Source organism: Palaemon carinicauda, chromosome 2 (assembly GCF_036898095.1).
Source record: "Palaemon carinicauda isolate YSFRI2023 chromosome 2, ASM3689809v2, whole genome shotgun sequence".
In the NCBI taxonomy this organism is placed as follows: domain Eukaryota; kingdom Metazoa; phylum Arthropoda; class Malacostraca; order Decapoda; family Palaemonidae; genus Palaemon; species Palaemon carinicauda.
Genome location: NC_090726.1, coordinates 42,677,914 through 42,699,414, shown reverse-complemented (window position 1 = coordinate 42,699,414; position 21,501 = coordinate 42,677,914). Strand labels below are relative to the sequence as shown.

The 21,501-nt window shown below is 41.5% G+C and overlaps 2 protein-coding genes across 7 annotated transcripts in view; one reads left to right on the top strand and one right to left on the bottom strand.

Moving 5' to 3' along the window:
* The window catches only part of LOC137624290 (heparan sulfate 2-O-sulfotransferase pipe-like), a 337,135-nt gene extending 330,724 nt beyond the window's left edge, over positions 1-6,411 (top strand). For all 3 annotated transcript variants that reach the window (XM_068354870.1, XM_068354860.1, XM_068354854.1), the window contains one exon: positions 6,068-6,411. In XM_068354870.1, coding sequence (XP_068210971.1) covers positions 6,068-6,333 — 266 coding nt within the window. In that variant the 3' untranslated portion in view covers positions 6,334-6,411. The remainder of the gene's footprint in view (positions 1-6,067) is intronic.
* Positions 6,412-13,886: 7,475 nt separating this feature from the next.
* Positions 13,887-21,501, bottom strand: part of LOC137624271 (MPN domain-containing protein CG4751-like) — a 47,837-nt gene continuing 40,222 nt past the window's right edge. For all 4 annotated transcript variants that reach the window (XM_068354812.1, XM_068354830.1, XM_068354839.1 and 1 more), the window contains exons 9-11: positions 21,279-21,436; positions 16,940-17,032; positions 13,887-15,861 (exon numbers count right to left, since the gene is read on the bottom strand). In XM_068354812.1, the coding sequence (XP_068210913.1) occupies positions 14,572-15,861; positions 16,940-17,032; positions 21,279-21,436 (1,541 nt within the window). In that variant the 3' untranslated portion in view covers positions 13,887-14,571. The remainder of the gene's footprint in view (positions 15,862-16,939; positions 17,033-21,278; positions 21,437-21,501) is intronic.

Below are 21,501 nucleotides of genomic sequence, written 5' to 3'. Positions count from 1 at the left end.
AACCATGAAGTTCACTTCCTAGTTTAGATGAAAATAAAGCAAGCAGAAAAACCATTTACAGGGTACAGTCCCTATTTGAGGCTCACCTCAACAATTCGTAGGGTGCCCACTTTAGGTAATGTAAAACCTTAACAACTCGCATCAACTGGAGGGCAGGTCTACTCAAAACTCCGTATGAGGATTGAAATTTCCTCCTCTGAAGAAATGTCTACTCCCTTTAGTCTAAAGACTTTGTTCAAGGCCAAGCAATAACCTTTTACCACTGAAATGCAGCAGAGTTTCTCCTTGCAAAGGTAGAACAAAAAATCAGCGATTACTGTATTAAAATAAGAGTTCTGAGAGGAGAGACATCCCTCTCACAACATCAACCACAGAAGACAGCCCACTTGGCCAGCTAAACTGCTACTAAGGTATCCAGATATCTGGTGCACAATCTTTCAAGAAAAGCTTTTCTCTGAGAGATGCTGGATAACCTCCATGCGGGAAGTTGAAGGCATTCCGTTGCAATGTGGAAGATCCTGGTTTGTGGCTGACTTAGCAGGTCGGAGAGAGCGTGCAATTCTCTTGGGGTCTCTATTAGGAGGAGTAGAAGGTCCAGGCATCCACTCCATGTGCGGTTATTTTGGTGTTACGAGTCATCATTAGATTTGGTGTTACTCAAACTCGATTTAGCACTTCTTAATAGGAAAAACGACAGAAAAGCTCACGCATTGAGGCTGTTGCATGGATGCTGGAACATGTTTTCGAACACTGCTTTTGGGTCTGGAATTGGAGTGCAATAAATCGGTAGCTTGTTATTAAGAGGTCGCAAACAGATCCACTGTTGGTAAACCCCACAAAGTCAGGATCTCTGTCACTCACTACCTGAGGACATGAGACCATTCTGACTCAACTATCCGGGTCTAACCACTCAATTTGTCCGCTACTACGTTCCCTTTGTCTGGAGTGAAATAAACTGTGTAATCGTGTTGAGCTGCCCAATCAAGAGTCCTTACTGCTAGTGGTCACAGTTGTAGAGACATACAGTAGTACCTCCTTGCTTGTTTATATAGGACACCACGGTGGTCTTATCATTCATCAAGACCACCAAGTGTCCTGTCAGAAGAGGGAAAAATTCCTGGATGGCTAATGTAACAGCTTTAATCTCTACGACGTTAATGTGCTCGTGGTGATCTTGATCTGTCCAGGTACCCGACACTACGTGCTGACCGAGATGCGCTGTCTATCCTTCACTAGATGTGTCCGTAAAGAGGAGAAATTCCGGTGGCAGTATCGAGAAAGGTATCCTTTCAAGAAGTTTGTTTCTTCCAGCCACCATTGAAGATCTTTTTTAGACTCCTCTGCTATCCATGCTGAATAGAGTAGATCTGCTTCCGGAAACCAACCATTCTAACAATGTTAAGTGCTCCAAACATTTCTGCCACTAGCATGCTGGAAGAAGGGACTGCCGCACGAAGGGGAGAGATACCTTTTGCATATGTAAAATCCTTTCCTGGGACGGGAATAGTTTCCTTTGTACTCTGTCTATAATGTATCCATCCCCAGATATATTAGTTTTAGATTGGGGTTAGGACACTTCTCTCTATCACGACCCCCAGGTCTTGAGAAAATGAGACAATTCATTGTAGGAGGTTGTCCTCTGATTCCGCTAGGATTAGCCAGTTGTCTAGATGGTGGAAGAGGCGAATTCCGTTGGCATGCACTCACCAAGATACTAGCTCGAAGATCCTTGTGAAAACTAAGGGTGCCATTAACAGGCTGAAGCAAAGGACTTTGGATTGTAACACCTTTCCGGCTATTACCACTCACAGGTACTTCCTGGAAGAGGGGTGGATAGAGATTTGGAAGTACGTGCCTTCAAATCCAGGGTGCCCATGAAGTCCTGAGGCCTGATTGCTTGTCTGACCGGGGCTGTGGTCTCCATCCTTAATGGTGTTTGCCGGATGAACTCATTCAGAGTCGATAGGTTGATGACTGGTGTCTAGTCTCCAGACACCTTTCTTACAAAAAAAGTCGACTGAAGAAGACGAGGTAGCTGTCGTACACCTCCTGAAGTAAGCCCTTCTCAACCTGGCCTGAACTTTCACTTGCAGGGCAAGATCTTCTGCTGAACCCTGGCGATAGGATGACGATGTCGCTGGAGGTGGAATCAGAGGGGGGGAAGAGCTGATGAACGGAAGGTGACCAGATCAAAGTACCTCCACTATCCATCTCTCTCGACTGTAAAACCACCACCTCCAGTAGGGGAGTAGGCAGTGAGGTGGGGGGAACGCCCTTCACAATGAAGAAGTTTACCTCTGCCTTTCCCCCTGCGACCCTGGCTCTGGTGCGAGGAGAAAGACTGCTGACGAATTCTTTAGGATGGATTATTGAGGGCCAGTCTGGCCTCGCCAAGCTGGATTTTGGGGTTGGGACGATTGAGCAGCTGTTTTACTCTGACCAGATGCGGAAGGTTGAGGCTATTGAAAGGACACTGCAAGCTGCAGAATAGAGTCCTAAGTCTTCTCCATTTTTCCGCTGTTGCATCTACTTCTGTTGGCTGAAAGAAAGAGGGCTTCTTCAAAGACGAGTTTCACAAAGTAAGTTCTTATCTGCGACCGATCTGCTTGTGGAATCTTAAAGTTATGGCCTCACGATGCTCAAGTACCCAATTTGCCCACCTCATGATGCTCAAGTACCCAATTTGCCCACTCAACTGCTCTAGCTCCCGTCAAGACAATGTCCTTGAAGGCTTTCTTCTTGCTTGGGTTGGTAACATCCACCATTTTGGCTAGATAGCAAACTGTACCTGACCAGTGGTTGATCCAAGAGGCTACTTGCATGGTAGCTATGTCAGTAACTTCCATACCAGTTGCCTTCTGCTGCTGAGAAGGAAACTTGGAACCTCTTCAAAATGTTTTGCCAAGCAACCTGGGGTCAAATTTACAAATACGGGTTGTGGTGGAAGAGGGGAAGGTAGAGCTTCCTACTTTTGATAGTATTTTCTCGACCTCATAAAGGCTGCAGGAATCAAGCGGAAGGATCTCCACGCCCTCAGCGAGTTCTTACTTTCGTAGACCTGAGACCTCACCTTATCTAAGGCTTCCTTGGCTAAGGCTAACCAAGGGAGTTCAAGTCTGGGTCTTGCACTGCTAGGAGCTTGACAGGAAGGTTGATGGCTGCCTTCCTGCCCTTCGGGGAGAGAGAGCCAGCTTCTTCTGAGCCATTGACCTTTCTGATACAACGTAGCACCTCAAGGATCGTTGAATTCATCTCCCTTCCTTATCTTTTGGTTCCGACACCGCTGCTTGAGGAAGCTCCCCTTCAGAATCCTCATACTCAAACTCTGCATCTTCTTCCTCCAGGATCGTCCTTGCCTGACCCTGAGAGAGGTCATCCTTCCTGGGCAGATGGGAAGAGGAGGGGCTAGCTGTCCCCTCTTCACCCAGTCTAGGATCTTCATAACTTGAAGCTGTCGAGACAGCCTTAAAGCCAGTGGGCGGGAAAGTTTGGGATGGTCTCCTAGTCTTTGCTTTCTTGCCTGTGAGCACTAGCTGCAAAGGGGGAAAAGATTGCTATAGTTGAAGTTCTCCAGTCTTTTGCGGTGACACGCCTTAAAGAGGATGACATGGTTAAATGTTTGTCTCTGTTTCTTGGGAGGAGAGGGATGCCCTGCTGTGAACTAAATTGGGGACAAGCAATAGTTGTCCACTAAAGAAATCTCTCTAGGCATTGGTATCACCTTGGGGGGGGGGGTTTGTAACCGGAGCCCCTATCACTATTATGCCTTCTGGAATCAAAATTAATGGGTACTGTGTCTGACAATGAAAGGGGGAAATTGGATTCGCCCGCTTAGACGATCCCAATCTTGCCTGGGAGTGCTGCTGTAGAGATCCTCTCTCGGGAGGTGTGGGCTCCTGAGATGAGCGCTTTCCTGAGGTGTGTCTCGCACGAACTGAAGACCGGTCCATACTGGTGAGCTTGGGCTGATCAGCTGTAGGATACGTAATGTGGCCCGAAGAAGAGCGCTTCATGTGCCTGGGGCATGATTTTTAAGACGTGTCAGATGAAGTTGGATTAGAAGGAGACCTTGTGCTCCAAATTGTTTTTTTAGAAGAGCCCCTGTGGTGATCTGGGGATGAGTGCCTGCAACAATCAGGTGAAGAGCGCTACGAAGTCTTTGTTGAAGTTCGATCGCAGTTCTCATACCTAGCACGAACAGAAGACCTATGAAAAGTGCGCTCTGTGGATGAACGCTTAGTGTGGTCGGACAGGAACAATTTTCATCCTCCAAAGAGGAATGGTCCAAAGACTGTTTTGCTGCCCCGTGCAAGGGAGACAAGCACTTGCGATCTGGCAAACACCTTGAAAAGCCTTGCTTCGTAAACAAGGTATGGCGAGGCAAAGCACACCGGGATGACACTCATCAGGAGAGGCAAGACACATCCTGGAGAAGAGCTGGCAGGATATCATCTGGAAGGTGAAGCTCGGCGAGAAGAATAGGACTGATACGAAGTCCGATGAGGAGACATATTTCAAGTACGTCCAGCTGATATGTGTTCAATATGGGCACAACAAGTAGAGCTTCCTGGAGAAGTGCGCCTGGAAGTTGCTCATGATAATTAAGCTCTTCATTGACCAGGAACAAGGTCAAAGCATGCAAAGATGAAGCATGGACATCAGGGGAACCCGAAGGAGAAGCTTGCCTAGAAATATGTCTGGAGCTGCGAGAAGGGTCGACGATGAGAAGGACATTGAGGGGAGGCGCTCATGAAGGAGGCTTACCGTCTTGAAGAATGTGCAGGCAAGGGTCTAGAAACTGCAATCCTAGAAGTCTATCATCTGAGTGGAGAGTCATCCTTGGAAGGAGAAAGAGACTGCCTATGAAGGACAGGTCTACGATCCTCCTCCGTAGAGGAAAGATGAGGCTGAAGTTGCACAACAACCAGAAGAGCTAGGGTGCTGAACAGGAGGGGATCTGGAAAAGTGAGGGTTGATCTGCTCGCAACACCAAACTTCAGCAGGGCGAAAATGAAACTCCGGTGAAGTAGGTTCACCTCAATCCTCCGCAGGAGACGGAGTGATGGCCAGGTACTCCTGACACCAAAGGGGCGATGACCTCGATGACCTATAGCAAGTGTTTCAAAGCAAGGACTAGCTGCAGTCTTTCCTTGGATACCCAAGAAAGGCCACAGCAAACAAAGAGCATCATGCCTTTGAAAAGGCGGCAGCTCCCACTGAGGCCCCACCATTTTGCTTGGGTAAACGTTAGGATCTCCTTGCCCCTTGGCTTGTCCTAAAGTTGAAGGGCCACCACTCTTACTCGATTGACCCCCAGAGGAAGACAAAGAAGAGTTGGAAGGAAGAGTAATGGGGGCGGAAGAAGCCACTCGGGCCTTCTTCGACTTCGAGGATGATCCAGAAAGTGAAGAATTGCTCTTGGGCGGCTTCTTTCTCCTTCTGTCATACTTCTCCCAATGCTCTCGGCATGAAGGGCATAACCGATCAGGATTCATCTCAGGAACACTCATAAAAGGGCCACAGGTCTTCATCGTCATTCCGGATATTTCTGGATAACAGGAGGCAGCTTCAAACCAAACAGGCTGAAAAGAAAAAGAAATTGTTAGAAAATCCCACCAAAAGTTCCAGCCAGCGAGAACGTGTGCTCTCACTAACGGCTGAAATTTAAGTGGTTTATCAGTGAGCCAGCAATGGGAGGTTGCTTTTCCTTGTCGACAGGTAGTTTACACGTCGTTATAGTCGTTATAGTTTTAACTGCAGTGTTCCAGCTTTGCTGTTATCTATTCTCCTACATAAAGGATGATGTTTTGTATTTGTGTATAAACAAACTCTTAACTTTTTATATTGGTCTTGTCATGAAACTGTGCTTCAGAAAATGTAGCAATATTGAGGAAGAGTCATTGACCGTCTTGTTACAAAACTGTCTTTCAAAGAAAAGCAAATGAATATTTGGAAAGATTAATTGATGTAACAAAGGTTCATACAGTATTTATGTTCAGATAAAAAATTCTAATGGTTTTTCAAGAATTACTAAACAAAAATTCTAACAAAGCTATTTTTTTTTCAGAATTTGAAAAGGAAAGGATGGTAAACAAGAATCCAAAAAAATACAAAGAAGTCAGTGAAGAAGTGAGGAAAGCCTTGAAGAATCGAATGGCTTTAGAGTATGAGCTGTACGAGTTCCTCAAGCAACGCCTTCATATGCAGTACCTCGCAGTAGCTGACATTCTCATGAAGCCCACCACTGAAATTCCCTCAAGATCTACAGAAAATGTGGAACTAAGCAACTGGGATAGGCTTGACATAGAATTAGGGCGTGGTAAAAAGAATTAATATGTTAGTCAATTATTAGAGTAAAACATCCTGTAAGCACAAGTTATAAGTCCAAAATAAATTATTGTACCTACTAAACTTTCACTGTATAAATAACTAAAATAGCATTAGAAAAAAATCATTTCTAAAAGGTATGTTTAGAAAGTCATTTGGTAAGTGAAAAAGGTAATCAATTTTATATCAAAATTTTATCGGAGGATACAAAATTTTCATAAATATACCGACATTTACAAGTACCAAGAATTTTTTCTGATAAAGTATTGAAATGAAAGGTATCATATTGCATATCTGATCTACACCAGGTAAATTATAAGTGCTAAAATTAATGTCCACTTAAACATAGTTCACAGTAGATTGTATCATTATTCATTCATTGGTCATTTATCTCCATCAAAAGTTAATAATTAGCGGGAGACACCAATGCATGAATTTGCTAAGTTTCATTAAAATCTGGTCTATAGATATCGGTTTAACATACAGACATAGATGACACTGCGGCCTTTAAAGTTGGGTTTGCAAAGGTAAATTAATACACAACCCATAAATATCATAGATCTACAAATGCAATAAAAATCACTCATGTACATCAACCCACATGAAACTATCTTACAATGTATTTAACATATACCATCACAATAGGTAAATATGAAAATTCTTCTTTAAAGTAATTTGTATTTTTGTTTGCTATACAAACCAGAGTCCTGTAATTGGAATGACTTGAGCAAAGCTGGAACTGCTGTTTAAACTTTTAACGAGGTAGTAGGAGTAGCGGGTGGGCGTAAGGTTGGCCTTGCTCACTAGACATGTAATCTTTATTTTAAAGGTCAAAGGTGTCCGGTTTCAGTTCCAGGTTCATCAGAATAGATGGTCACCAGAACGTCACCCGGGCAAGCCCAACCCACCCCTATGGTGCCCAACCACAACAGTGGTCTCCCCAGTAAACCGCTTAAACTTGCGGTCCCAGGATGGGATCGATCTGCTGACATGCAAATGCTAGGCAAATACGTTACCACTGTACTAGCCAGGGCAACTAAGGCGGGCAGATTAACCTAAAGGGCTGTAAAGTTATGAAAAATACTAATTTTAAAAGGTTTGATTTGTTCCAACACAAATACAAACCATCATCCTTTAATACGAAAATCATCCTTAGGAGGGAGGAAGTCCCTTAATCAAACCGAGTGGTTTACTAAACCAGGAAATGACAATGGTATTTGGTCCTGTGGAGGAGTGAAAGTGATGACTTATGTCAACCTTATTAGTACCTGAGCATAAAGATGCTGCAGGTGTTAAGCTAGGTTCCAACCAGAAGAACTTATATCCAAAAGGATATGATGTCTGAATTTATGGTCATATTGAAAAATGGGATTGCATACATTACTTCCATCCTCTCCCTTGTCTGGAGGAATGGGGAAGATACTTCAATACAACCTTCCCTGGTCTAGGAGAAAGATACTTCAATACAAAATTTGTCCATAAAGAGAAGTTACTCATTGTGAAGATTACATGCATCTAGCATCTGGTCCAGCATATAACGGAACAACTGCTGCACCCCAAGGACAGGAAGAGAGAAGAGGAGAAAAGCCAGATATTCTTACTTCTCCTCCTAGGCTTACGTCACAACCTCTATCTTGGACAAGAAACTTTTTGATTCAAGAGAGAGCTAGGTTTCACAACACAACTTGTTGAGCAGCTACCACAGGACAAGAATTACTTTATCCAGGAACATAAGGGTAAACCCCCTGGGTAGTGGGCAGCGAAGGTGTCTGTTGTATCAAACTCCTGCCTTTAGGACTAGCGCCACTTACATACTCCGATCCTATATCTTCTGGTAAGCCATGAGACTGTGCTTACCGATTGGACCGACTTCTTCAATCATGGCAAAAAGGATAAACAACTGAGCATTCCTTCATGGAGGGAGACAGGAAAAGTCGATCTTTGAGAAATTCCAAGAGAGGCAAATCTCATTGAGTAGACACCAGGAGAGGAGTGTAAATGCTTGACAGCAGTAGACAATCCGAAGCTCTGCGATTTGAACTGGCGATGACGACATTTACGGGGGACATGACGAGACCATGACAATACAACTGGGTGATATGTCCTTAGTGCCATTCCAGGATCGGAAGACACTGAAGATAAGGACAAAAGTACCATCCCTCCCATTCACAATCGGCAACAGCAGAGCTATTCTTCTGATGGAGCACCAGTGGTGTCTAAGGTAAATTTACTTCCTTGGGTTTTTGACATCTTTATTAAGCCACACTAGAAAGAGAGAACACCAACAGACATGCCAGCCGACAGGAACAAGTATGCTGGATAATGGTAGATAACAAAAAACTGTCTCGCGATTAGTGATTATCCCTCAACCTCAAGAATCTGCCAGCACATTTATTATATCTCCACATACCTTGGGTAGGGAAAGGGAGTAGTCATGCCCTGGTAGGAGGGGGGTACCTCGAGGTACACTCGGAAACTACAATCTCCCAAAAATTGCCGTACCAGCGGGTTATAGTTAGGAAAGGGGAAGTGGGTGGGAAGTGTTGAATCTACTGTATGTGCACGCGTGCGCATATCTGCTTAAATATATAGACATAATTTTTGACGGCTCGGGTACACTAGTCTGTAAGAAAAAGCAAAAGATTAATACAGCCAAATTAAGTGGCAAAAGAGCAGTGTGTGTGTCCTGAACTACTGGCGAAGTTAAAGTGAAGATTACTCAACCTGGCAAGTGAGCGGGGCCTTAACTCCACCTGCCATCTGCTGTAACTACCTCGTTAAAAGTTTAAACTGCCGTTCCATTTTCACTGAAATCATACCATAATTAAAGGACGAGGATTTGCATTCATGTAAGGACAACTTAAAATTTACCCTTAAACTACAAAATATGGTTTATGCATATATCTACATCCCACATTGAAGTACAGTCTCCACAAAATCTAATTACATTATATCAACCAAGAACAATCACTACAAAACCCAAGTTTATCAAACAAAAACTCTATAAACATTTTGTAATCTTTGTAGGTTGTGTGATAACATTTTGCTTTCTGGTAAAACTTAATAAAAATAGATGGTGCGAACATCACCTATAATATAATTACAACTACAATTAAGTGGGGAAATTTTATCAGACATATTATTTTACCCGCTAGAAGAGGAAAAAGCCTATAACTATCATGTAAAGATAACAAAATAAAAGCCTATATACAAAAATGATAAGTAAATGTTGGAAAACACCAAAATGGCAATGCCCATAAATGAATATTTACATACAGGGACTTTTCAAGTTGAATGTAAAAATACTGTTGCACTGCAATAAAGGCAAATGCTTTCATTCAAGTATTTTTCATACAAACATGGTAATCATAAATTGGCTTACTTCTGTACAACAGAACTCAGTTGCACCAGCTTGTACCGATCGGAAAATGAAGGAAAAACAAACGTGCATACCCATACGTCCATTCCCGCTCCATTTCTTTCATCTTGCTGTCAAGTCTTAAATTTTCCTTCAAACTAAGACTGTGGGGAGCCTCCAAGGTGTCAGTGTTGGCACTTCTAGCCCACTATACCCCCTACAGGTCTTATGCATTCATGCTTTCCTGAGGTCAAGAAATCGGAGAGAAGTGAAACCTAAAAGTATGATTTCTCCTGTTCATTATTTTGCATAAAAATTGCTTCATAAGAAGCTGTTGATCACAATATGCCTTAATAGTTAGTCATTGAGGATGAATTCAGGCAAGAAGACAAAGAAAGAGGGACGGACAAGTACAGTAACTCCCCTCTCCCAGAAGGATGCATAGGCTTATAATAGCTGACATTGTACTACCAATCTTCTTGGTATGCAGTAAAGAAATAAATCATACCTTGCACTTAGGAACAAAGGAAAGTACTGTACAACACTCGCCAGGCACTATGATGTATATGATTATGAGGAGGATGACGATGCAGTAAAATCTCTCCCAACCTTTAGAACATCACTCGCATGGCAATCGGTCCCAATGAGCTTATGTGTAACATAAAAAAGATATCAAGGTAATATCAACTCAAAGAATGCATATTCAATTTGTGTGGTTCAATCTTTGCGTTGAGCTAGATCTCTCTCACAGACAAAATCCAATAAAAATATGTTCTTTATCAGAGGCAAGGACTGGCTACAATCTATTAACATGATGTTAAAGGAAGCTGTAAAGAATTCATGTTTCTACAAATAAGCTCTGACCAACAGAATTGGACATGATTTTCCTCTATAGAGAGCATCAAAATGGGAATTTCTAAAGAAAATGTACCAAACTCAGCTCTCCAATTACTGGGTCACAGCAAAGGGTAGCTATGGAGAATACAGTAACCTTCAAAATACCTTTCTCTCGAAGGCCTTGCACGATAACTTCCACTTGTGACGGTGCAACAGTTCTGGATGGGCATGAAACATATGTTGCTTGAGATGGCACCTTTGCATTTTGAGAACCTTAGGTAGTTGACAATGAAGTCTTAAAGGTTTATGAACCAATTGTGCTCGAGGACACCCAAAATTTCACTGGAACCTGGTACATAGGATGAAATGGAGAAAAATCATAAAGTGTCTACACCATCACACTTCAAGAACATTGTCGGCTACCAACACTATGTCTGGGAGCGAAAAGCAATATATCAACGACATTGTAAACAAGTCCAACAGCAATATCCCCATCCCTTCCATAGAGCTTTGAACACATTGAGCTGCAGTTATCCATTTGGAAGGTGATAAGCAACTCCTGCTCAAATCACATAAATCCTAAGCACAACCCTCAAGATGATTCCTATGCAAAGCTCTTCCCACTCATGAGATGTCTATGGCTAATACAGAAACAACTCCTTGTCCTTTAATTCCTTGTGTAAGCATTGATGATTGTGCTTGTTTCGCCAGACAAGAGGATCATGAATGCTTTGAGGATGAGGTAAATGGCCCACAACTCCATAATTTGAAATGCCTCCTCCATTACTCAGGCAACAATTGACCGTGAAAAGGTCTGTCAGATGAAAAAAGGTTCCTTGCAAGAGACCTCGAAGGAGACAAATCCACAGGCCAAAGGTAGGCAAGGGTATGTCCTTCAAGTAGGGTACAATAGTAGGATAAGTCATAGCACCAACACAGGGGCTACCAAGGACAAAGGCCTCAGACATGTCAATTTGTTGGGTTTGGCCAGTTTTCATCACCATGCTGGCCAGTGCATATTAGTGATGGTGAGAGATGTTTGTCAGATCACTCAGCAAGACAACCTACTATGGGTGGCCCTGACTAGTACAGCTTTGCTGATCATGGCGATACGGAAACCCTTTCACCAGATTAGGGTATCCCCACTCAGAGAGGACAAACCTGTGGTATAAATAGGTAGTAGGCAAAGAGAAGACCAGAGACTGGCATTAAATCATCAGAAGACATGGATACTGTGGCCCAAAGCTGCAAGCTCTGAAAGGAGAACCTTCATAGACAACTCATTTGCAGACATAATACTGTAAGTACCTGAAACAAAGACTGCAATGGGGTGTGGACCAGAAAATATACACCTGGAACAATGACTACAGTGGGAAGTGGCCCACAAAACATCCACAGGTGAGGGTGCAGCTAAAGCAGTCTTGGGCGAATGCTACTAAAGAAGCCTTTTATGAGGGACAGTTAAGGCAATATTGCCCTCGGAAATCTGCTCGGAAGTACGAGACCCAGATTGATGCTTTGGTGAATGCCAGCCATGTGGAATTAAGCTCCTTTTCTTCCCCATTTGCGGAAGTTAGTGTAATTGACGTTTGATGCATGTAAGTAAGCCATTTCATGATTAAACGTCATATGAAGAAAGAGCATTATTATAATAAGTGAACATAATACACTGAAGGAGATGATGTCATAAAATTATTGAGAATCCAATTGGCAAATTTTATACAAGTAAAATACCTTAAAATAAAAACAGAATAAATTCAGTTCGAGTATACATCATCCAAGTAAAATTAAAAATCTTAAGAGTAACATGAATATAAACCACTTAAAAGTTTTATATAAAAAATATTTCTCTAAAAATATTGCAGTTTGACTTAAGAATGCATCGTTTACATTATCCCAGTTTTTGTATAATCATTTATTTCAGATACTCCAATCCCAAATACATAACATTGTTTGTCTACTTACTTTTAGCAGTTTTCTTCGCTAATTCAGTGTCAATATATCATATGCTTTTACTTGGAGATTTAGATGATCAATATCTCCTTTGCTCAGTAATTTAATTGAGCAAGGCTTCATTTTTTTTTGGTTGTGAATACCCCTCAGATTTCCCAGTACTATCAAACCTTGTTGGTTTCTCATAGCCAAAGATAGTCTCAAAGATAAGGAACTATAAGCAAGGGAATGATGCTAACACATAAAAATCACAAATTATTAGTAATTTGTATTTTTCCTAACATACTTACCGCGAACCACTTTCTTAGGAGTTACCTGGAACCTCCTCTCAACCGACCAGAGTTTTGTGTAGTTTACCCTACTCCCGTTTTCTGTAATGGTAGGCCTAGCGGAAGGATACGTGCCCTAAGGGCAATCCCGAGGTAGGCCACATGTAAGCTTGGGTCCCGACCTTCAGTAAGTTCTATGGTCGCGTCGTGATATCATCTCGACGCTCCTCTTATCTCAGTGCAACCCTTGTGTCCCCAACTCGTGTACCGTGTTATTGTCAGGTACGTGAACAATTTGTCATTAATAAGAGCCACTGATTAAAGGGTGGAAGTGATCACAATCAGTCAAAAAAAATCTGGAGTATGGAATCTAAACGTCATTATCTTTGAGTAGACAGACTCTACTTCAAGGAAATAATTAATTTGGTTGGATCTATCCTCTTCAAAGGACACCAATGTTGCTCGTGTCTTATTTTGGACATGGCTTGGAGGTTTGAGTAAATTCTGTCACTCGGTTATTCCTATACTATTGCTACATCCCTGTGTTGCCAAGAAGGATGACACTTTTCATGAACTTGCTACTTGAGAGGTTTCACGCTTCCACAATAACTGGGGAGACTTGTTTTCTTACTTGCAGTTGGCTGGCATGTTTATGAAACTAACTTTAACCTGTACTGCCACCAGACCAATCTGGGATAGTAGGTCCCAATGTGATTGCTTAAGCATGAATCAGGCTTCTCTCTCCTTCCACCCGGAGACTTTTTCCAAAGAAGACAGGATATTACTGACAGTCTCCCCCCCATTTCTACAAGTAACTGTACCAACCGTGTGTCACACGATCGTACATAAATTATTTTGTATATATTATGCTTGTATCTGCGCTCTTCCCTCGCACTAAAAAGAACCAGAACAAACATGTCTGCGTTTTTCTTCTCTAACATTATCTGTTTCTCGAACATGAAAATTCCTGTTGCCTTGAGGTTTTGTATATAAAGGAGAGTGTTCTTTAATAAAGTTACTCAGTTGATTACATCCCGCCTTTGAGTCATAACCTTCTCTCGGCCGTCACATAACCATGGAAACTGAATCCATAAATCACTTCATTACCCTTTCCAGGAATGGTAGTATTGCACATTTAGTGATCATATACTTTCAACCTTTTATTTCTTATGGAAACCCTCGTGGATTCTTAGGACAGATACACAGAAATGTCTGTTTTTTCTATTTCTTGTGGAACCAAACTAAATTTAATTGAACTTAAGCTAAAAGAGCTAAGCACTGAAATACTTTCGGAGATTTACCAATTTGAAGTGAATCAGAATATCTACATATAATGTGATAAAACTGAAGTTCTACTATAAGTAATCAAAATTCATAGTAAAGCCAATCGTCTTTAGAAAAGCAACCTTAGGCTATCAATATGATGACCATGTCCGAGTGCCTCACTTAGTGATCTGACATTCAGTGAGGTTGCTTTACTCTTTTAGATTTAAAAGAAAAGTCAATTAAAATTGGAACACATGTTGAATGCTACTAATCAACAAGCAAATTACTTTTATACTATATTTGGGAATGAAGTTGTACGGGGAATTATAAAAATCGATGAATAGGGCTAATTTAAATTATGTTTGTGTATGAAAAAACCCGTTTAGTTTTATGAAAACCCTGATTTCCGTACTGAACTATTTTGGTCTTCATAAATTTTAATGCTAATTCAATAGAATTATAATTTCTATTCTTAAGAAGCCTAAAATTGTCTAAAATTAAGAAAAATTACCTGCAACTCTAGAAAAAGTAATAATTACTTTCGAGATTCGAACTAAACCTTCAATTCTGCGACTGAGAAATCTGCGCCTCGATATCCATTCCTTGTAAGTCCTCTTGAAGTAGCTGATGCAACTGTTGAGATTGTGATGGCTGCTGTATTTGTGAATTCTGCAGCATCTGTAACGGTTGCGATTGCATTTGTAACGATTGCGACTGGGGCTGCTGATGAAGATGCTGAGAATGAGATGACGTTAGTAAATCTTGGGACTGTTGCTGCAACAGGTCTTGGGATTGCAATTGCTGATGACGTTGCTGAGACGATGGTTGCTGTTGATGTAATTGATGAGACTGGTACGGCTGATGTAACTGGTGTGATAACTGGTGAGGGGACTGCTGATGTAAAGAATGAGACTGATGCGATGACTGTTGCATCGTCTCGCTCAGTCTTTGCGTCCAGCGGTCGTTAGGAATGCTTTCGAGATACTGCGAGACTATTTCCGGTTCTTCCTCCGTCTCTATGTTGTCGCCGGTGCTTTCCTCTGATAACATTGAAGGCTTTGGCTCTTCCTGCACATAAGGTTCAGAGGTAGGGGGCTCATATGGAGAGGAGGTTATTGTGAAATGTTGCTGGTGATAGTCAGGTGGGGGTTCTGCGTATTCGAGAGGTTCTTCGGAAATTTCTTCATGCTCGTAATCTGATAATTTCTCCGGTGGTTTCGTTCTGTAATCCTCTGCGTAATACTCATTTTGCTGAGTCAGATTATGGCTCTGCTCCTGATAAGTTGTCTCCTCCTCAGGAGGCTGATATGGTGGTGGATGAAACTGTGATTGGTATGGTGGAGGTTGGTAAGGAGGAGGGCTCTGTTCACGGTAAGTGATTGGCTGGAAGTCCGGCTTAGGTTCTGACTCTGGGGGATTTTTCGGAGACTCTTGCCGAGGAGACTTTTCGTCATCTTGATCATAGGTTATTTGTACTTCCATTGGCTGAACTGAAGGAGGGCTTGGAGGAGTTGGATCTCGAACTTTTGCTGGTGACTCGGAAGCTAAATCTACAGGGCATACGCTACTTGGAGGCGATATAGTTTCAAACTGTTCTTCAGTCGCTGGTTCTGAAGCCGCTTCTGCAACAGCCGGTGTTGAAGTGCTGGACACGTCATCATCAAGCGGAACCACTTCTGGGGAGTCAGGTGGTTTTGTGTTAGATAATGGTGTTTTGGGTTTTGGAGGAGGCGGTAGGGATGGCGGTGTGGCGTTAGCTTCATTCACGTAGTTCTTCAGCTCTAAGAGCTTGGCCAGATAGTCGGCTAATTGTCCGAAGTGATCTTTTGGAACACACATCCGAATAGCAGTCTGAAAAGAAATTAAACTTTACAGTTCTGGTCAAGAAAGGACATCATGGAAAATTTAATAGACAAAATTAGTTTCAAATAAGATTTCACTAATAGTGAGCACACTTTAAATACCGTACTTTGATCAGTACTAAGTAAACTGAACACAGCAAGTCCTCTAGATAAGAATTTACAACTAATGAACTATCAAAGATAAGAAACTGTGTGTAATAAATAAAATTTGCTTTGAGGGTGAGTGTGAAAAAGAATAAAAAATAAATTAACTTCTCTTAGAAGTCTTTTATCATGTACAAATAGCTGTATGAATTCTTGATACATATTTAGGTAACCTCACTAGTGTTAGCAATATCAGCTGGCAGAAGACAATGAGAGGAGGTTGGGGGTCTATGAGCTGCATGCGTAGGTTAATTATGTTGGACTTGGGAGCCTTTTAACTTAAAAAAAACAATCTTGAAACGCATCTTACTTCTATGCAGGGGACTTATTGTATCTGTACTTCAAATTTTCTTACGCTATAGAAATTATTACACAAAATACTACTCACAAAATTGCTGTTTTATCGAATTAGAGATCAGCTGAGACCGCCTTACTATCGAGCATAGATTTAAACAAATTATAAATTTATTTTGGGTGAGATGTTTGACATTTTTTAAGGAAACAATGTTTGTATGGTATTGTATAGCACTTGAGAGAGAGAGAGAGAGAGAGAGAGAGAGAGAGAGAGAGAGAGAGAGATTCATATGGGGAAAATTTGTTTTGTATTGGCATTTTGGACATGTACGGCCATTTTCTTAAAACTAATCAATCACGGATAACGAAAGCCGACCGTATTACAGTATTTTTGGCCAGGGGTCAAAGCCAAAAGGACCTGACCACCCTATTGCACTATACCATATCCTAGTATATGCATCAATCTACAAAATATATCAACAATGAAAATTCGATGGTAAGGAACAGACTTTGCTTTTGAATACATTTACCATATGATATACCAAGTGCTTAAATATACACCTGATTTTCATAAATTTGACTTACATGAGGATCTACAAAACATAACTTCTATGTGTACATGAACATACCTTCAGTTTGTCCCAGTAAGTATAACGATCTTGGAATATATCGGAGAAAATGACACTGTCGGGGGAATCCTTGTAATACCGCACGCTTTTATACTGCAACAGACAAGGTAATCAATAAATATAAAAATAACTAAGAGAAACATTTTGCAAAAAGTTAAAAATTAAGCATAACAGAATTCATTTGATTGCCTGCCACCTTACTAACAATGATAGCTGCAAGAATATTACCTATTGATAAGTATGTATTGTACAAACTAAAAATATTTCTATTAAAAAAATATGTAAAAATACAGAAACACATAATGAATTTTAATAGTAATTTGCATTTTACCAAGCAATACAAACCCAAGTCCTTTAAAATAGGGATAAGACTTATGCCGCACTGGCACTGCCATTAAATTGTTAACAAATTAGTTGGTTAATGACGGACAGCATGAGGGGGAAGCCCCAGAATGCAGTATACTTTTGTCCTTAGGCCTTGGACTGAGAGGAGCGGTTAAGGAGAAGAATTTTATTCCAAAGACTCAAATTTGTATAGCTAAGAAAAATACAAATTTGTTCTTACGCGTACACAAACCTTTCGTCCTTTAAACTAGGGAGAGACTCTGATGGGAGGAAGTCCCCTAGAATCAAACTGGAAGGTTCTTTCCTTCCTGATTCCAAATAGGAACAGGGAAGATAACTTCCGCAACCTCTTAACAGTTAATCATAAAGATCTGGAAGCTCTTAGGTCCCTGGTCAGTAGTAGCTTAAAAGAAAGCTAGTACTTGGACACAGAAAATCTATATCCCTAACAGGGAATGACCTCAGTACAGTAGAATCAAACCAGGCACATCAGGAAAAATATTTGGCTTCTGCCAAGAGATTTAAGATAGAGGTGAGCCCCAGTAATTCTACCTTTCCTCAAGATTTATGCCAACCACATCATCTAAGACAGCATGCATATCAAGCCCCATGAGGGAGCTGGGAGAACTGGACAACTACGGAATAGCCACCTCAGGACCCAAGGAAAAGAGGTCCAAGGGTCTGTGGGATATGTTTATAAGGTGTAGATAAGCAAAGACAGACACTTTCATACCCACCATCAGCTCCAAGTGCAACAACACGTAAACTTGAAGGGTAATGACAAGGATAGCCTTGTGAATTCTTACTTGAGATGGCAGAAGGACGTACTGACCAAATTAGCATCTCCAAGCAACAGCCTTACCAAGCCAGAAGGAACAGTTTTATAGACACTTCCTTATTGTTCCTGTTGGGGTGATTGAGAAAACTGCGAGACACACACAACGTTTCGAGTCTTCCTCAAATAGCACTGCAGTGTCCAGGCAACTTTGTGTTAATTTGGATCAAAATAGTCCCAAACTGGTGTTCAAGAACAACTGGTACCATGACTTTGTCAAATAATATGCGAGACAACAAAAGCGACAGAACTCACCCCCCCCCCCTTCCTCAAAAGTTTGACATGAAAAGCCTGAAACTCCTACTCTCTTGTCGATACAGAGAAGAGAGAGGCAGTCTTGATGGAAAGACCCATAAATGCCTTAATCAAGTTTAAAGTAGATGCAACTGACAGTCCCCCAAGGAGGAGGACCACCCCACACCGGGACCTAAGTCTCAGGATAGGCAAGACTGCTCAAAGCTCCCTTCTAGCATTCACTAATCCTGCAAAGGACATATCCACACAATATAGAGGCTAATCTACTTCTCCAATTCTCTTACCAAAGCAGAATAGAGATAGTCACCAGTTGAGACACTACCGCTCGGGTCCTTTGACTTGCTAGAAAGTACATTGGATCCCTCTCTGTATATGGCTAATTTTTCCCTGAATAGTCTGGCCTATTTTTTATACATTCTCCTCTTTCCTCATATACCTGACAACACTAAGATAACCAAAATATTCTTCTTCAAACAAGGGATTAACCTTTGCACTGTAATTGTTCAGTGACTACTTTCCACTTGGTAAGGGTAGAAGAGACTCATTAACTATGGTAAGCAACTCATCTAGGAGGACACTTCAAAATCAAACTAATTTTTTCTAGTCTTAGGTAGTGCCATGGTTTCTGTAACATAGTCTACCACTGTCTAGGGTTAGAGTTCTCTTGTTTGAGGGTATACTCAGGCACACTATTTTATCTGTTCCCCTATTTCCTTTCCTCACTGGGCTATTTTCCTTGTTGAAGCCCTTGGGCTCATAACATCTAGCTTTTCCAACTATGGTTGTAGAGGAGTTAATAATAATAATTAATTTTAACAAGGAACTCAAGTGTCATGTCTAAATGGATTTTATCTTTTGTGATATTTAATTGAATAGCAATTATTGGAGGTATTTAATACCCTCTCAAACAAAACTGTTCAGCTTGACACAATAACCGAGCTACAATTTCAAGGCTACCACAGGGGTTGTCCAGGGAATTTTATCTTCAAGGCAAAGTAAAAATTTGTGAAATGTACAGTTAAAGAGGTAGAATAACTAGGTGGGAAAGAACTAAAGGAATGGATGAAAAAAATTAGTGAAACGGAAGCCTAAGGGATACTTTAAAATACTTTTAGTATACATGTAGTGTAGTCTACTTTGAGATACATGGTACATAAATAACACCATCAACCTATGTAGAATGCAGTACTTTTATGCAATAATTCTATTAGATTATTTGTTTTTAGGTAATATATATCTATATTCACATATCCTTAATAGGATTAAGGATAAAAGAGAGAATTCAATCTTAGAAGTACAGGGTGGTTTTAGAAGAGGTAGGGGTTGTATGAATCAGATTTTTACAGTTAGGCAGATATGCGAGAAATATTTAGCAAAAGGAAAGGATGTGTATGTTGCGCTTATGGATCTGGAGAAAGCGTATGATAGAGTTGCTAGGGAGGCAATGTGGAATGTGATGAGGTTATATGGAGTTGGTGGAAGGTTGTTGCAAGCAGCGAAAAGTTTCTACAAAGGTAGTAAAGCATGTGTTAGGATAGGAAATGAAGTGAGCGATTGGCTTCCGGTGAGAGTGGGACTGAGACGGGGATGTGTGATGTCACCGTGGTTGTTTAACTTGTATTTGATGGAGTGGTGAGAGAGGTGAATGCTCGAGTGGTGAGAGAGGTGAATGCTCAAGTGCTTAGACGAGGACTGTAACTGGTAGACGAGAATGACCATGAATAGTTGCAGACGCGGAAGAGAATCTTGGCTGATTAGAGGCAGAATTTGGAAGGGTGTGTGAGAGAAGGAAGTTGAGAGTTAATGTGGGTAAGAGTAAGGTTATGAGATGTACGAGAAGGGAAGGTGGTGCTAGGTTGAATGTCATGTTGAATGGAGAGTTACTTGAGGAGGTGGATCAGTTTAAGTACTCGGGGTCTGTTGTTGCAGCAAATGGTGTAGTGGAAGCAGATGTACTTCAGAGAGTGAATGAAGGATGCAGTGTTGGGAGCAGTTAAGGGAGTAGTAAAAAATAGAGGGTTGGGCATGAATGTAAAGAGAGTTCTGTATGAGAAAGTGATTGTACCAACTCTGATGTATGGATCGGAGTTGTGGGGAATGAAAGTGACGGAGAGACAGAAATTGAATGTGCTTGAGATGAAGTGTCTAAGGAGTATGGGTGGTGTATCTCGAGTAGATAGGATTAGGAACGAAGTAGTGAGGGTGAGAACGGGTGTAAAAAAAAGTTAGCAGCTAGAGTGCATATAAATGTGTTGAGGTGGTTTGGCCATGTTGAGAGAATGGAAATTGGCTGTCTGCTAAAGAAGGTGATGAATGCAAGAGTTGATGGGAGAAGTACAAGAGGAAGGCCAAGGTTTGGGTGGATGGATGGAGTGAAGGAAGCTCTGGGTGATAGGAGGATAGATGTGAGAAAGGCAAGAGAGCGTGCTAGAAATAGGAATGAATGGCAAGCGATTGTGACGCAGTTCCGGTAGGCCCTGCTGCTTCCTCCGGTGCCTTGGATGACCGCGGAGGTAGCAGCAGTAGGGGATTCAGCATTGTGAAGCTTCGTCTGTGGTGGATAATGTGGGAGGGTGGGCTGTGCCACACTAGCAGTGCCAGCTGAACTCGATTGAGTCCTTTGTCAGGCTTGGAGGAACATAGAGAGGAGAGGTCCCCTTTTTTGTTTCATTTGTTTGATGTCGGCTACCCCCCAAAATTGGGGGAAGTGCCTTGGTATATGTATGTATGTATGTATGTATGTATATTCACATTACGGTTGATTGATCACTTGGGATTTTAACCCTGTGGAAGCTTCATAATCAATTTGATGTTCTTTCAGCCTGTTCAATAAAATTTAGCCAACAAAACGTATTATACATGACCACCTCATTTTCATACACTCTGATAGGGTAAACTACGTACCATATGAATCAATGCATCCTTTGGAATAAAAGCATCTTGAACAATAGTAAACTGGATGCTCATCGGTCGACCATATTCTTGCGGCTTGTGTTCGGGAGGAGGCATCACCCAAAACCCACTTGTTGTAGCACCTTGTCCTCCCCCTCGAACATAAGGAGCTGTGGGAAGAGATAAACATGTTTAATCCCTGCAAATTTCATTACCCTTCAATTAAAATTGGGGC